Genomic DNA, 16,422 nt, shown 5'->3' with positions numbered 1-16,422 from the left:
AACTGATACAGTGATGAAAACTAAGGATGCACAAGAGGTCAGAATTGGAATTCAAATTGAACAGAGTCAGAGGAGATAATGAGCAAAACCAGAAGGTGTGGGGAAGTGACAATATACTTGTTTCTTTTTAAATTCTGTCGATTATTGGATTAACTGAACATTGAAGTAGCAAGTTCCACAGTTGTGAGAACTTCTCATTAATGAGTTGAATGAGAGATAGTAAAGTACACTTTCAACTCTCCGTCCAGATAGCTAACCTTTGCCAGTTCTGATGAAAGGCCACAGACCTGAAACGTTAACTTTGCTTCTCTCTCCACAGATTCTACCTGACCTGCTGAATATTTCCAACACTTTCTGTTTTTATTTCAGATTTCCAACATCCGCAGTATTTTGCTTTTCTGCTCTTCTCTCGCTGGGATTTCCGTTTGTCTCATTTACCTTGTTTACCTTTACTGCTTTCCATTTCCCGCCTGATACAGTGATGAAAACTAAGGATGCACATTTCCCGTCTGGTGTTTGCCCTTTCGTTCTTCTTCCCCCCCTCCCCACACCACCACCCCCCCCTCACCCCGACTCCCCCCCACAAACCACACACCCCTTTTCACTTGTTCAAAGCCTATTACATTTCTAACCTTTGCTGGATCTGATGAAAGGTCACAGACCTGAAACGTTAACTCTGTTTCTCTCTCCAAAGACCTGCTGAATATTTTCAGCACTTTCTGTTTCTATTTCAGATTTTCAGCACCCACAGTATTTTGCTTTTATGATTGCTATGAGTGTATGTGTGTATATGTATGTGTGTATATGTATGTGTGTATGTATTTATCTAAATGTGTGTGCATATTATGAGCGTGTATGTGCAGTGAATGAAGGAATAAGAATATAAATAAGTATGAATGGGCAGGTTCGAAACACTCACGTGAACCCAGATTCATGGAAACTCTCCAAATGACCGATTTACCTGTCCCCACTCTGCATCTTCATTTTTGCAGGTCAGCCGTTTGACACGGATGTTATAACAAACTTTGCTACAGCCAATGTCATCTGTTCCATAGTATTTGGAGACCGGTTTGATTATGAGGACAAGACGTTTCTTTCCATAGGAAACATGGTCCATGAAAGCTTTCGACTGCTTGGTAGCCCCATGGTCCAGGTAACTTCTGCAGCTGACAGCTCTGGGAATGTCACACTTTACAGGTTTCTATAACACCTTCATTGATCAGAGCTGGAACAGCTACCTGTTGTGAGTCCTGATGATGTAGAAAGGGAACTGCTGGTCAACTTCATTCAGAAGGCAAAGGAGCAGGTTCTCTTTGAGCACTGCTGTACTCTTCAGGTGCCAGCTTGACTCAGTCGCTAACGTCAAATCTCCTTGAACAGAAAGTTGTGCATCCAAGCCCTCCTGCAAGATTTACATTAGACTAATGCCCCTGTGCAGTGTTGAGAGAATGCTGCTCTGCTAGAGTTGTTTGGGCTACTTTTAACATTGGGTGAAGGTGTAACATCGGTGATATTGAATTCGCTGCCCGATTACACATTATGGAGTGACTTTCCTTTCTGTTGAAGTCAATGAAGGAGAAAGTCAGGTGAGGTGTATAATGGGACAATTCACCTGTTTTACACATTCAATTTCTCCATCATGTATCAGCCGTGACCTAGTTGAATGGCAGAGCAGGCTCGAGCAGCTGAATGACCTAATTCCTGTTTTTATGTTGCTACTAATTATGCTGTGTGATGTTAAGGATGATGGTTTAACAGTTTAAAGTATTGGATGCAAAAATTTGATTCTAACAGCCTATTTAATGTAATTGGGTTAATGAGTCCATTAAAAGAATAAATTTGATCTAAATTAATTTATCATTCTTGCAATAACATCGCATGACATCATTTCTAGCCTCCTGTGACCTTAGATCAAAATTGTTGCTAAGTATATTGTAACATCTCTTTGTCTCTCTCATGCAACCATTTTGCTTGGAAACTCATGAGCTGTTGCTAAGACCAAATTATTCACGCAGCAACTAATGGTTTAATTTACTGTTGGGCAGGTGTTTAATGCTTATCCATTTCTGAGGTTTCTACCTGGAAGTCACAAAAAGATTTTCAAACAATTTGAGATGCTGAAGACGTGTTTGAAGAACATCATTAAAATTAAACAGCAAGAGCTGAATGAGAATGACATCAGGAGCTTCATTGATACGTACATTGTCAAACAACAAGAGGTATGCTAATAATGTTCTTCTTCTTCTTTTCTTTTGGGCCTCCTTATCTCGAGAGACAATGGATACGCGCCTGGAGGTGGTCAGTGGTTTGTGAAGCAGCGCCTGGAGTGGCTATAAAGGCCAATTCTGGAGTGACAGGCTCTTCCACAGGTGCTGCAGAGAAATTTGTTTGTTGGGGCTGTTGCACAGTTGGCTCTCCCCTTGCGCCTCTGTCTTTTTTCCTGCCAACTACTAAGTCTCTTCGACTCGCCACAATTTAGCCCTGTCTTTATGGCTGCCCGCCAGCTCTGGCGAATGCTGGCAACTGACTCCCACGACTTGTGATCAATGTCACACGATTTCATGTCGCGTTTGCAGACGTCTTTATAACGGAGACATGGACGGCCGGTGGGTCTGATACCAGTGGCGAGCTCGCTGTACAATGTGTCTTTGTACAGCGCGTAATAAAAAAGATGCAATTACAGTGATAATCTATGCACAAAACCATGGCTCAGTGGGTACCACTGTTTGTAGGTTCAAATCCCACTACAAAGACTTGAGTGGATAATCCAGGCTGCCACTCCAGTGCAGCACTGAGGGAGCGGTGCAATGTCAGAGGTGCCATCTTTTGGATGAGACAGTAAAGTGAGGCCTGATTTCGACGCTGCAGTCGATGTAAAATATCCAATTGCATTATTTCAAAGGAAAGCAAGGGAGTTCTGGCCAATATTTATCTTTTAAGCAACATCGCTAAAAACAGAATGAAAAACAGATGATCTGGTCATTAGCACATTGCTGACTGTGGGATCTTGCTCTGTGCAAATTGTTTGCTGCATTACCTTCATTACAACAGTGACTACACTTCAAAAGTACTGTAAAGTGCTTTAGGACATGCTGAGGTTGTGAAATAACAAATGCAAGTCTTTCTTTCAGATTCATATCTCAGACTGTTTGATAATCTGCAGAGCCGAGCGATAATAACAGAGATTACTGTGTTAACTTTCAACTTCAGAGTAAAAGGATCTGAGATTGCAGTAAGAATTTATACGACAGCATAACTAAAATGGAGTTTACAGTAAATCCCACACTACAGAGTCAGAGTAACTGAGAATTGTGAAAATACATACCGCAGATTAACAAAACCAAAGTATCGACTATTCTGATCTCATTCTGTCATCCTGCATTTCCTTTTCAAGGAGGTGGGAAATCCAGACACGTACTTTCATGAGAAGAACTTACTGATCACAACAAGTGATCTATTCATCGCTGGGATGGGAACTGCTGCTACCACAATTCGCTGGGCACTTTACATCATGATGAAATACCCAGATATCCAGAGTAAGGAAGAACATCTAATATCCCTTTCATTTTTCCAACTCAATTGGTCATTTGCCAATCTACTGTTCACTCTGGCACACTAAGTGACCTTCTCAAGAATCTATCTACAGGGTGTTGAGGAATCCAGAACAAGGAGCATAAAAGTTAAACTACAGATAAACCATTCAGGAGTGATGTCAGGAGGTACTTCTTCACACAAGTGGCAGTGGAACTCTCTCCCCCTAAAAGCTGTTGAGGTTGGGGGGTCAATTGAAATTTTTAACACAGAGATAGATTTTGTTAGCTGAAGGGTATTAAGGGTTATGCAACCAAAGTGGCAAGATGGAGTTAAAAAAGAACATAGAACATAGAACAGTACATCACAGTACAGGCCCTTCGTCCCACGATGTTGTGCCGAACCTTTAACCTACTCCAGGATCCATCATACCCTTCGTACTACTATCATCCATGTACCTATCCAAGAGTCGCTTAAATGTCCCTAATGTATCTGCTTCTACTACCACCGCTGGCAGTGCATTCCACGCACCCACCACTCTCTGTGTAAAGAACCTACCTCTGACATCTCCCCGAAACCTTCCTCCAATCACCTTAAAATTATGCCCCTTGGTGATTGCCCTTTCCACCCTGGGAAAAAGTCTCTGGCTATCCACTCTATCTATGCCTCTCATCATCTTGTACCCCTCTATCAACTCACCTCTCATTCAGGAGTGCAGAGGTGATTTACCAGGATGCTGCCTGGACTTGAGGGCATGTCTTACGAAGAAAGATTGAGGGAGCTAGGGCTTTTCTCATTCGCTTCTTTGTAAGACATGCCCTCCAGTCCAGGCAGCATCCTGGTAAATCTCCTCTGCACCCTCTCTAAAGCTTCCACATCCTTCCTACAATGAGGCGACCAGAACTGAACACAATATTCCAAGTGTGGTCTAACCAGGGCTTTATAGAGCTGCAGCATAACCTCGCGGCTCTTAAACTCAATCCCCCTGTTAATGAAAGCCAACACACCATACGCTTTCTTAACAACCCTATCAACTTGGGTGGCAACTTTGAGGGATCTATGGACATGGACCCCAAGATCCCTCTGTTCCTCCACACTACCAATAATCCTGCCTTTAAGCCTGTATTCTGCATTCAAATTTGACCTTCCAAAATGAATCACTTCACACTTTTCCAGGTTGAACTTCATCTGCCACTTCTCAGCCCAGCTCTGCATCCTGTCAATGTCCCGTTGCAACCTACAGCAGCCTTCCACACTATCCACAACTCCAGCAACCTTCGTGTCATCGGCAAACTTGCTAACCCAGCCTTCCACTTCCTCATCCAAGTCATTTATAAAAATCACAAAGAGCAGAGGTCCCAGAACAGATCCCTGTGGAACACCACAGGTCACCGAGCTCCATGCTGAATACTTTCCATCTACTACCACCCTCTGTCTTCTATGGGCCAGCCAATTCTGTATCCAGACAGCCAACTTTCCCTGTATCCCATGCCTCCTCACTTTCTGAATGAGCCTACCATGGGGAACCTTATCAAACGCCTTGCTAAAATCCATATACACCACATCCACTGCTCTTCCTTCATCAACATGTTTTGTCACATCTTCAAAGAATTCAATAAGGCTTGTGAGGCATGACCTGCCCCTCACAAAGCCATGCTGACTGTCTCTAATCAAACTATGCTTTTCCAAATAATCATAAATCCTGTCTCTCAGAATCCACTCCAATAAATTGCCCACTACCGACGTAAGACTGACTGGTCTATAATTCCCAGGGTTATCCCTATTCCGTTTCTTGAACAAGGGAATAACATTTGCCACCAGCCAATCATCTGGTACTACTCCAGTGGACAGTGAGGACGCAAAGATCATCGCCAAAGGCGCGGCAATCTCTTCCCTCGCTTCCCGTAATATCCTTGGGTATATCCCGTCTAGCCCCGGGGACTTATTTGTCCTCATGTCTTTCAAAATTTCCAGCACATCCTCCCTCTTAACATCAACCTGTTCGAGCATATCAGCCTGTTACACGCTGTCCTCACAAACGACCAGGTCCCTCTCACTATTGAATACTGAAGCAAAGTATTCATTTAGGACCTCCCCTACCTCCTCTGACTCCAGGCACAAGTTCCCACCGGTATCCCTGATCGGCCCTACCCTCACTCTGGCCATCCTCTTGTTCCTCACATAAGTGTAGAACGCCTTGGGATTTTCCTTAATCCTACCCGCCAAGACTTTTTCATGTCCCCTTCTAGCTCTCCTAAGTCCATTCCTCAGTTCCTTCCTGGCTACCTTGTAACCCTCCAGAGCCCTGTCTGATCCTTGCTTCCTCAACCTTAAGTAAGCTTCCTTCTTCTTCTTGACTAGCTGTTCCACATCTCTTGTCATCCAAAGTTCCTTCACCCTACCATCCCTTCCTTGCCTCATCGGGACAAACCTATCCAGCAGTTGCAGCAAGTGCTCCCTAAACAACCTCCACATTTCTGTCGTGCATTTCCCTGAGAACATCTGTTCCCAATTTATGCTCCCCAGTTCCTGCCTAATAGCATTGTAATTTCCCCTCCCCGTCTGCTCGTGTCCCTCTCCATGACTATAGTAAAGGTCAGGGAGTTGTGATCACTATCACCGAAATGCTCTCCCACCGAGAGATCTGCCACCTGGCCTGGTTCATTGCCAAGCACCAAATCCAACATAGCCTCCCCTCTAGTCGGCCTGTCTACATATTGAGTCAGGAAACCTTCCTGGACACACCTGACAAAAACTGCTCCATCCAAACTGTTTGCACTAAGGAGGTTCCAATCAATATTAGGGAAGTTGAAGTCACCCATGACAACAACCCTGTTACTTCTGCACCTTTCCAAAATCTGCCTCCCGATCTGTTCCTCCGTGTCTCTGTTGCTGTTGGGGGGTCTATAGAAAACTCCCAATAAAGTGACTGCTCCTTTCCTGTTTCTGACTTCCACCCATAATGACTCAGTAGACAAACCTTCCTCGACGACCTCCCTTTCTGCAGCTGTGATACTATCCCTGATTAACAATGCCACTCCCCCACCTCTTTTATCTCCCTCCCTATTCCTTTTGAAACATCTAAACCCCAGAACATCCAACATCCATTCCTGCCCCTGTGATATCCAAGTCTCCGTAATGGCCACCACATTGTAGCTCCAAGTACTGATCCATGCTCTAAGTTCATCACCCTTATTCCTGACACTTCTTGCGTTAAAATAGACACACGTCAACCCATCATACTGCAACTTTGCCCTGTCAACTGCCTAACCTTCCTCACAGACCCTCTGCACTCTGTATCTGCCTGTTCCACAGCTACCCCATCCACTGATCCGTAGCTCCGGTTCCCATCCCCCTGCCAAACTAGTTTAAACCCTCCCGAAGAGCTCTAGCAAACCTCCCGCCCAGGATATTAGTGCCCCTCCAGTTCAGATGCAACCCGTCCTTCTTGTACAGGTCCCACCTTCCCCAGAAGGTATCCCAATGATCCACATATCTGAAGCCCTCCCTCCTACACCAGCTCTGTAGCCACATGTTCAGCTGCACTCGCTCTCTGTTTCTAGTCTCACTAGCACGTGGCACCGGTATCAATCCTGAGATTACTATCCTGCTCGTCCTGCCTTTTAGCTTCCAACCTAACTCCCTATATTCGCTTTTCAGGTCCTCATCCCTTTTCCTAGCTATGTCATTGGTACCGATATGTACCACGACTTCTGGCTGCTCCCCCTCCCCCTTAAGAATCCCGTAGACTCGATCCGAGACATCCCTGACCCTGGCAGCCAGGAGGCAACATACCATCTGGGAGTCTCGTTCGCGACCACAGAATCTCCTGTCTGTTCCTCTAACCATTGAATCTCCTATCACTATCGCTCTCCTATTCTCCCCCCTTCCCTTCTGAGCCACAGAGCCAGGCTCAATGCCAGAGACCTGGCCACTGTGGCTTTCCCCTGGTAGGTCGTCCCCCCCAACCGTATCCAAAATGGTATACTTATTATTGAGGGGAACGGCCACAGGGGATCCCTGCACTGTGCGCCTATTCCCTTTCCCTCCCCTGATGGTCACCCAGCTACCTTTATCCTGTAACTTAGGTGTCACTACTTCCCTATAACTGCTCTCTATCACCCCCTCAGCATCCTGAATGATCTGAAGTTCATCCAGCTCCAGCTCCAGTTCCCTAACGCGGTCTGTGAGGAGCTGGAGTTGGGTGCACTTCTCACAGGTGAAGTCAGCAGGGACACAAGTGGTGACCCTCACCTCCCACATCCTGCAAGAGGAGCATGCAACTGCCCTAGCTTCCATCCCCTCTGCTCTAAATTGACACAGAGATTAAGTAAAAATAAGTTAAGATACAGATCAACTAGGATCTAATTGAATGATGGGACAGGCCTGAGGGATTGAATGACCTCCTTCTGTTCCTATGCTCCTATAATAGAGTTTCTGTTTGACTGACATGAAGTAAGTAACTCTCCTATTAGAAGACACTTAGGACAAATATACTTGAAAATTCTGGACGTACATAGCAGGGCAATCAGCATTAGTGAAAAAGAAAAGAGGGATCTTGAGATGTTTCAGGTATAATCTTTCATGAAAGAAGGTGCTCACTTGAAACTTGACAGATCCCAGGCCAAGGGCTGGCAGAAGCTACAGCTTAGGGACTCCCTTCAGTGTGCATAGGGGTAGAATTTAACCAGTGATAACCAAACAGCCACATGGCATAAATAAGCTTCTGGCTTCCTTTCCACCTTTGACCATGTCCCTTGTGGCTTGCAGGACTATCATGAGCCAATTGGGGAGTTCCTCAGCCCCCCAGTGACAACCCCCACCTCCCCACTGCAACCCATTGCCCCCAGATCCTATCAATGAGCTAGGCTGTTGGATTGACCATCAGCAGCACCTGGGGTTGTGCGGAGTGGCCTCTTTGGAGGGTTGACTTGGATCCAACCTCTCATCGTCAGATATGCCGTGGAGCTGAATTGAACCGAACTACTTCAGGAGCAGTAATGGTGAAATGCAAAAAAACAGGAAGTAAAGAAATCCCACATTTTTCAAACCCTAGAATCCAGAGGTTTACGCTACCTACTATCAAACCCTGATTTACATCTCTTTATTGGATAATTTGGATCATCTAATATAAACACGTCTCGGGTGGCAACACAAAACAGGCGTTATTGCATAGGCTGCCCATTAGACACTCCGCTTGACATGCAGTCAGTGGGTATAACAGACATTCAATGTGATACCATCAGATTCACACCACCCTCAAGACAAATTTCTACCCACTTTAGCCTTTTCCTCTTGTAGGGAAAGTTCAGGATGAAATCGACCGAGTGATTGGATCGGAGAGATCTCCCAGAATGGAGGACCGGAAGCACATGCCCTATACTGACGCAGTTATCCATGAGGTCCAGAGATTTGCGAACATCGCCCCAATGGGCATCCCACGAGCGACGACCGTGGACATCAACTTTCAAGGATATTTCATCCCTAAGGTAGGAGGATGCAAATCTACTGATTTGACCAGTTGCAGGATATAATATCCTACCTTTTAACAGTATTCAGCAACTTCAGCCTCAAGCTCAAGGTAATAAATTGCTAATTATTTTATTGGTTTTTCAAAATGTGTATAAGAAGCATGACTTTGACCTGTACTCTATGTCACCACTGCACAAAACTTATGTCCACTTGACCGACAAACTGCCTAAAGACCCATAGCTGGCGTTTACAGTTTGCCAGTGTAATTTAAATGTTCAGTACTGGGCCTCAGGCCTCGGGCCTACCTGTTCTGGTGCTGGGATCGTTCCCAGTTTGCTGCAGCAAACCAACACTATCCAGTTTCATCACCTCATTCCCAGGCTGGAATTAGCAGCACCAACAACTTAAATTTATAGGTTGCAAATGCATCATACACAAGCTCTAGATAAAGGTTCTTCTTTTCTTCGTAGGGAACTTACATCGTTCCTTTACTGGCCTCTGTGCTTTACGATAAAACCCAATGGGAAAAGCCGGAAGAGTTCAACCCAGCTCACTTTCTGGACAACACGGGAAAGTTTGTGAAGAGAGATGCCTTCATACCTTTCTCTACAGGTAGTTCATCTGGGAAGTTACTCAGCATTAAACAATGAAAATTCCTGATTCATTTGCATTGATCTATAGAGATAACAAGTCCTCACATAAGAGCAGGAGGAGGCCTTTCAGCCTAAAGTCTGGCTTGGGCATAAAATTAAAACCCGACCACAGCCAACCCGTACCCGACCCGGGCCTGAGTCCTTTGATTTTTTTTTCCGCGCACGACCCGACCGGACCCGAATATCCTTCATCTGTTCCGGCAGCAGGCTATTCCTGCAGCTGGAGTTGTGGGGAATCATGGGTAAGCCTGATCCTGTGACTTCCCGGGAGCAGCAGTGTCCAGCCGGATCCGACCCGAGCCCGAATGCTGGACTCGGAATTTTGACCTGACCCGATCCGACCCGCTCCCGACACATGTAGTCGGGTCTAGTCAGGTTCGGGTTGGGTAGCCCAGGCTTTATTTCAGCCGCTTGAACCCGTTCTGACATTCAGTTAGATCGTGGCTAATCTAAATCTTAACTCCATTTGATTGCCTTGGTACCATAACCCTTAACCCCCTGACCTAACAAAAAATCGAGCAATCTCAGCTTCGAAATTTTCAATTGACCCCTAGTCTCACTGTTTTTGGTGGAGAGAATTCTAGATTTCCACTACCCTTTGTGTGAAGAAGTGCTCCCTGACATTAACCTGAACAGTCTAGTGCTTACTCTGAACTCCTGCACCAGAGGAAATGGTTTCTGTCTATCTGCCCTATTCACTCCCTTAAACGTCTTAAACAGTTCATCCCTTATTCCTCAGCACTCAGGGGAATGCAAGCCGAGTCAATGCAGCCTGTCCTGATAATTCAGCCTTTTTAACCAGGGTATCATCTGGCGACCCTACACTGCACCCTCTCCAAAGCCAATCGATTCTTCCTGAGGTGCAGTGCCCAATATTGAACACAATATTCCCGATGGGGGCCCGACCAGAGCTCTGTAAAATTGAAGCAATACTTCCTCCGCTTTGTAAGTCAGCTCCCTTGAGATAAAGGCTGAATATTTTCAATTATTTTTTGTACCTACTAGCCCTAAAAATGATTTGTCTACTTGGATTCCCAAATCACTCTGCTCCTCTGCACATTACAATGTTCGATAAATAACTGCATTGTAATTAGAGCTCAGAAGCTCCCCACTGTTTGTACTGCGTGCGTTTGATGGCACTGCTGTTGTCTGAGTGAGAATTTTTATAGCTGCACTTATCTCTGACGTATGTATTACACGGAATTTACGGCACAAGAACAGGTCATTCAGCATATGCTGGTGTTCACGCCTCACACAAGCCGCCTTCCACACTGTTTAATTCAACTAACCCCATCAACACATTCTTCGATTCCTTTCTCCCTCATCTACTTATCTAACATCCCTTGAACTCTAGCTATCAGAGTTGGCTGAACAATTTAACCTTCTCTCTTGTGTCACCACTCTCCGCAGGGAAGGCTACTCCGAGCAAGTCGTATCTTGGAAAATCGTGTCTGTCTCTTCTGATTTTCCAATGTTAAGATGAATGGCGAGGGATTCATGAGCCGTGAGTCACAATTCCCTAGGACAGTCTCCCTGTGTGTGCTACTTCTCTCGAGTGAGATGGCCCCTCATGGTGTATATGAGCTGCCTTGCTATGGGTGTCAATGCCTCCTTTGGTACATCAGTCAACTGGCCAAACTTCACATGGTGTTGGCAAGCTATCTGACTGTGGGGCAATCGCTGGTAAAGACTTCTTATCATTACCTGTGTTACACCCTCAGTAGAGACCGCCAGCTTCAAACAAGAGATATGAACTTCCCCAGTGACCAATTAAAGAATGACACAACACGATTTCGCGTTTTAAGACTTTTACTATAACAACTAAACTAAAAATCACCATGAACTAAACAGTACTTAGTAGGTAGCTAATACACTAAATTACAGAGAAAGATTCCTCCCATTAAATTATTCACACATTTGAAAACCCCACACCACATTTATATGTTACACAGGTTCTCAGTGGAAAAGGTATCCTTTTGGTTAAATGTTCCAGACTCCTCTCAGTTACAATGGGTTGGATCTTCCAGTGTCCTTCTCAAAGCAAACGTCCTCTTCGCTCACTTCTTCCAAGCACATTCGACTGGACTTCCATTAGTAAGGCAATCTGTGGTGACCCCGTTGATCTTTTCTCTTCTGCAAACCTCGAGCCTTCAAACCGGGTCCAAATCTTAGCCTTTTACTGTATCGGTGACCTGAAAGCAGCTGTTTTCTCGGAAACAGCCTATTGGTCACTCTCTCTCTCTCGTTCTCTCTCTCTCTCTTAGGCTCCGCACATGACTGCTGGTCTTTGTTTCTTCCTTTCAGCCTCCAGACCTAGAAAAGCCTGTTGAATTTATCCAGATCAAAAGTCAATAACTATTTGCCTTTGACAATTCTCAGAGATCATAAGACTGACCATAGCAAAACTACCTAATTCTTCCTTTGTTTCCAGGTGTTACAAATTGCAACTCGAATCTACATTTTAGAGCCCTGGCTCCCTGTTTATGATCTGTGAGTCTGGGAGCGTGAAATCCAATTGTCCTTCAGGTGTTACAACCTTGCACTCTGCTTTCAAAACTGTCTTTGATCTGGGCTCCTTGTCCTCATGGTAACCAAGACCTCTGGCTTGTCTCTGGACAGATTTTGTATGAGGTCACATGTTTCCTCTGAATGTCCTTTTTACACTGCATCAGAGAAAACAGCTTTTAAAACATAACCATACTACAAAGTCCACGTGGCATCAGACGAGCACATTAGTGAAGGAAAGGAATCCCAGCTGATTTCTGTTGTTCTCTCCCTCAAGATGCTGAATCCAATTGCCCATTTGGGTATCACAAATACTGATAGGCTAACTCACAAGAAGCTTGTGATTGTATGCAAGACCTTCCTAGTGCAGATGGTTCAGTGTCACACCATGTAGCGTCCCCCGGATGAAGATTTCTGTATTTTCGGACAATATAAGACAGAAAAAGACCCCCTAGTCCATCCAGCCTGCCCCACACAATTGTGATAATTTGTGTAGTACAATATAATTGTACTGTCACTTGGGCGGCACAGTGGCGCAGTGGTTAGCACTGCAGCCTCACAGCTCCAGTGACCTGGGTTTAGTTCTGGGTACTGCCTGTGTGGAGTTTGAAAATTTTCCCTGTGTCTGTGTGGGCTTCCTCCGGGTGCTCTGGTTTCATCCCATATGCCAAAGACTTGCGGGTTGATAGGTAAATTGGCCATTATAAATTGCCCCCAGTATAGGTAGGTGGTATGAGAATTGAGGGAAGATGGGGATGTGAGAGGGAAATGGGATTAATGTAGGATTAGTATAAATGGGTGGTTGATGGTCGGCATGGACTCGTTGGGCCGAAGGGCCTGTTTCGGTGCTGTATCTCTCTATGACTCTTTATATACACTCGGTGTTAAGAACTAGTCCAGGAGGTTTCCCAGGCCCTGAAAATTTGATGCAGTACCTACTTTTTTTGAAAGATCTGACCTGTGCCTCGGCCTGACACAGGTTCAGCTCTCGTTTGAAGGAGTTCACCAATTCAGTGCCCAGCGTACAAGTGGGCAGTCTGGTCCTGAGGCCCATTGTTATCTGGGAAATGATCTCCTGACATCTTACCTAGATATGGCCATACACAAATTAAAATTGTGGCCCCTGCCCTCCAAACCCAGTTAATTGGAATAAATTGTCAACTGGAACACAATCTATTCCCTTTATTGCCTTATAAAACACAATCACATCACCTCTAAGTCTACACTTCTCCACACGCGTAAAGTCCCAATTATTTTTGCCTATCTTGATAACTAAGATACTTTTACAAGGTCTCTTCCACATTAGGGAAACCAAAGATTAATTTAATGATCGCTACACTGATCACCTCTATTCAGTCCGCAAGTGTGACCCTGAGCTTCTGGTTGCCTGCCGTTCTAATTCTCCACCCGACTGCCACTCTGACCCTTCTGTCCTCGGCCTCCTGCACTATCCCAATGAAGCTCAATGCAAGTTCGAGGAACAGCACCTCATCTTTAATCAGGTACTTTACAGCCTTCCAGAATCAACATTGAGTTCAACAACTTCAGATAATAAGCATTGCTCGAGATTTTTTCGGACAGAAGGTGCTAGTAATTGTTCTCCTGTTCTTTTATGTCAACCTTGCCTTCCACCCAATCATTAACTTTCCCTTTTGTCCTTTCTTCCACTTCACATCTTCCCTGCCTTTGTACTTACTTAAAACCTGTTACATCCCTTACTTTTTCCAGTTCTGACGAAAAGTCACAGACCTGAAATGTTGTCTCTGTTTCTCTCTCTGCTGCCTGACCTGCTGAGTATTTCCAACATTTTCTGTTTATGTTCCAGATTTCCAGCATCTGCAGTATTTTTGCTTTTGGATTTATGCGGTGACAAGGCAGCTGTTAACAATGGCGCTTGTTTCTTGTTCTGACCCTATAGGTCGCAGGATTTGTCCAGGAGAGACACTGGCCAAGGTGGAGCTCTTCCTGTTCTTTGTAATTTTGCTGCAGAAGTTTGACTTGCATTCTCCGCCTGGAGTTACTGAACTGGACCTCACGCCTGTCGTAGGGGGAGTATTGAATCCAAAGCCTCACCGTGTGTGCGTCGTACCTCACATACAACATCGCTGAACAGTCCGAACATTCTCAGAACATAAATCGTTATAAAGATTTTGACGATTAATGTACTTGTGCAGCATTGCTAATCAGTCATCCAATCATTTACGAGATATGCCACCAGCACTAACTGGCACTCTCACTTTCAAGGGCAGTTAGTGATGGGCAACAAATGCTGGCCTTGCCCGTGTGTCACCCACATCCCATGAAACGAATATTTAAAATAAAAAAAATCCTCCTTTTGTTATGCCGTGCTTTTTTATCAGTTTTATTCTGATTAGTTTACCTATCAGACAGATCAGCAAAATGAAGTATTGTTGGAGAATATTCCATTTTAATGCATCATCCTTAAAATCTACTATTGGGTTTGTCAAGTAACTGCACATGGAATTTCCAAGCCTTCATGTCTACTGCGGCAGCCCTTTAACTGCTGCTCATTATGTCAAGCAGTCGAAATAGATATTAACATGCAGATTGACAGATGAGCAGCGTTGCATTACAAATAGATGGAGGATCTTTAAGTGACTTGAGGACTGCAGTGTGAGCTTGGTTTTGTGAGTGTCTTTGAGCCTGAAGGATCTGAATCTTTGTTTTGAAAAGACAGGAGCATGTTTCCCTCCCCCCCGCCTCACCAACCACTTATTAATGAAATTATAAGGAATTTTTTTTCTGCTTTGCATTCCTGGAAATTGCACACTGAATTTTAATGGGGATGAAATCAGAGACCATTTGGAATTTCTGCAGCGGGATTGCCAAAGGATAAAATCTCTTTTGTTTCTGAAACCATGGAGACAGTTTAAACTCCCTCCAAACCCCACCTGCTCGACAGGGTGAAGGGTAGGTAAAATAGAACGAAGAGACTTACCCCCTCCACACCTGCCCTGATCCGGCCGACTGCGGTTATAAATTAAAAGATACCCCTTTTCTTAAATATGCAAATAAGGCTTTGGTGATGACATTGGGACTTGACTGCTATTTTTACCTCAGATCTGGGTAGTGGGAACAGTAGCGATTTCTCCACATGACCAAAGCTTGCTGGATGTGGATTCAGAGCCGGAAGAGGCTCAAATAATATAAGAACATAGGAACATAAGAACTAGGAGCAGGTGTAGGTAATTCAGCCCCTCGAACCTGCTCCACCATTCAATATGATCTCATCTTGGCCTCAACTCCACATTCCTGCCCGTTCTCCATAACCCTTCAACCCATTTCTAATTAAAAATCTGTCTATCTCCTCCTTAAATTTACTCAATGTCCTGGCATCCACCGCACTCTGGGGTAGTGAATTCACAGATTCACGACCCTTTGAGAGAAGTAATTTCTCCTCATCTCTGTTTGAAATCCGCTACCCCTTATCCTAAAACTATGACCTCTCATTCTGGACTGCCCCACGAGGAAACATCCTCTCTACATCTACATTTATCAATCCCCTTAATCATCTTATATACCTCAATTAGATCTCCTCTCATTCTTCTAAACTCCAGAGAGTAAAGGCCTAAACTGCTCAATCTCTCTTCATAAGACAAGCCCCCCCCATCTCTGGAATCAATCTAGTGAACCTCCTCTGAACTGCCTCCAAAACAACTACATCCTTTCTCAAGTAAGGGGACCAAAACTGTACGTAATATTCCAGGTGTGGTCTCACTAATACCTTGTACAGTTGCAGCAACACTTCCCTACTTTTATACTCTATTCCTTTAGCAATAAATGCCAAAATAAGTGTACACGTTTAAATTTTTTAACAAACTTCCTTATATGGGCTGTGAGGAACATCAGGCTCCAAATAGGACATGTTAGGTCTCACATGCTTACCTCACCCCGTCTCCCCAGCTACAATTTCAGCAGCCACCCCCTCCACCGAGCCTTCCGATGAACTTGCCTGGTGCAGGTGACTCCCCACTCTCTGGGGTCCATGACAACATCTTCCGTTAAAGTCAGCTGAGCCCTGCTGCCAATCGCTAAGCTGTGATCCTGCCCATAGTACAAATCAACAATCCCTACCCCACCCCCCCACCTTCCACTTCGAAGTCCCCCACTTTCATTTGCAGAGGGAAAAAACAAGCATCCACTCAATTATCATAAGCTTGAGGCCCACTTCTTGTTCAGGTTGCCAACTCTGATTGGACATATTCCTGGAGGTGTCATCACATGACTTTCCAGTCTCCAA

General features: G+C 44.8%; 1 protein-coding gene across 1 annotated transcript in view; it reads left to right on the top strand.

Annotated features, from left to right (window-relative positions):
* LOC137346109 (cytochrome P450 2K1-like) overlaps positions 1-14,502 on the top strand; it is a 28,763-nt gene extending 14,261 nt beyond the window's left edge. The window contains exons 4-9 of the mRNA XM_068009408.1: positions 993-1,153; positions 2,046-2,219; positions 3,395-3,536; positions 8,833-9,020; positions 9,474-9,615; positions 14,080-14,502. Coding sequence (XP_067865509.1) covers positions 993-1,153; positions 2,046-2,219; positions 3,395-3,536; positions 8,833-9,020; positions 9,474-9,615; positions 14,080-14,270 — 998 coding nt within the window. The 3' untranslated portion in view covers positions 14,271-14,502. The remainder of the gene's footprint in view (positions 1-992; positions 1,154-2,045; positions 2,220-3,394; positions 3,537-8,832; positions 9,021-9,473; positions 9,616-14,079) is intronic.
* The last annotated feature ends 1,920 nt before the right edge of the window (positions 14,503-16,422 follow it).

This window comes from Heterodontus francisci, chromosome 29, assembly GCF_036365525.1.
Source record: "Heterodontus francisci isolate sHetFra1 chromosome 29, sHetFra1.hap1, whole genome shotgun sequence".
NCBI classification, from domain to species: domain Eukaryota; kingdom Metazoa; phylum Chordata; class Chondrichthyes; order Heterodontiformes; family Heterodontidae; genus Heterodontus; species Heterodontus francisci.
The sequence above is the reverse complement of the archived record's forward strand: the minus strand, read 5'-3'. Positions and strand labels throughout refer to the sequence as shown.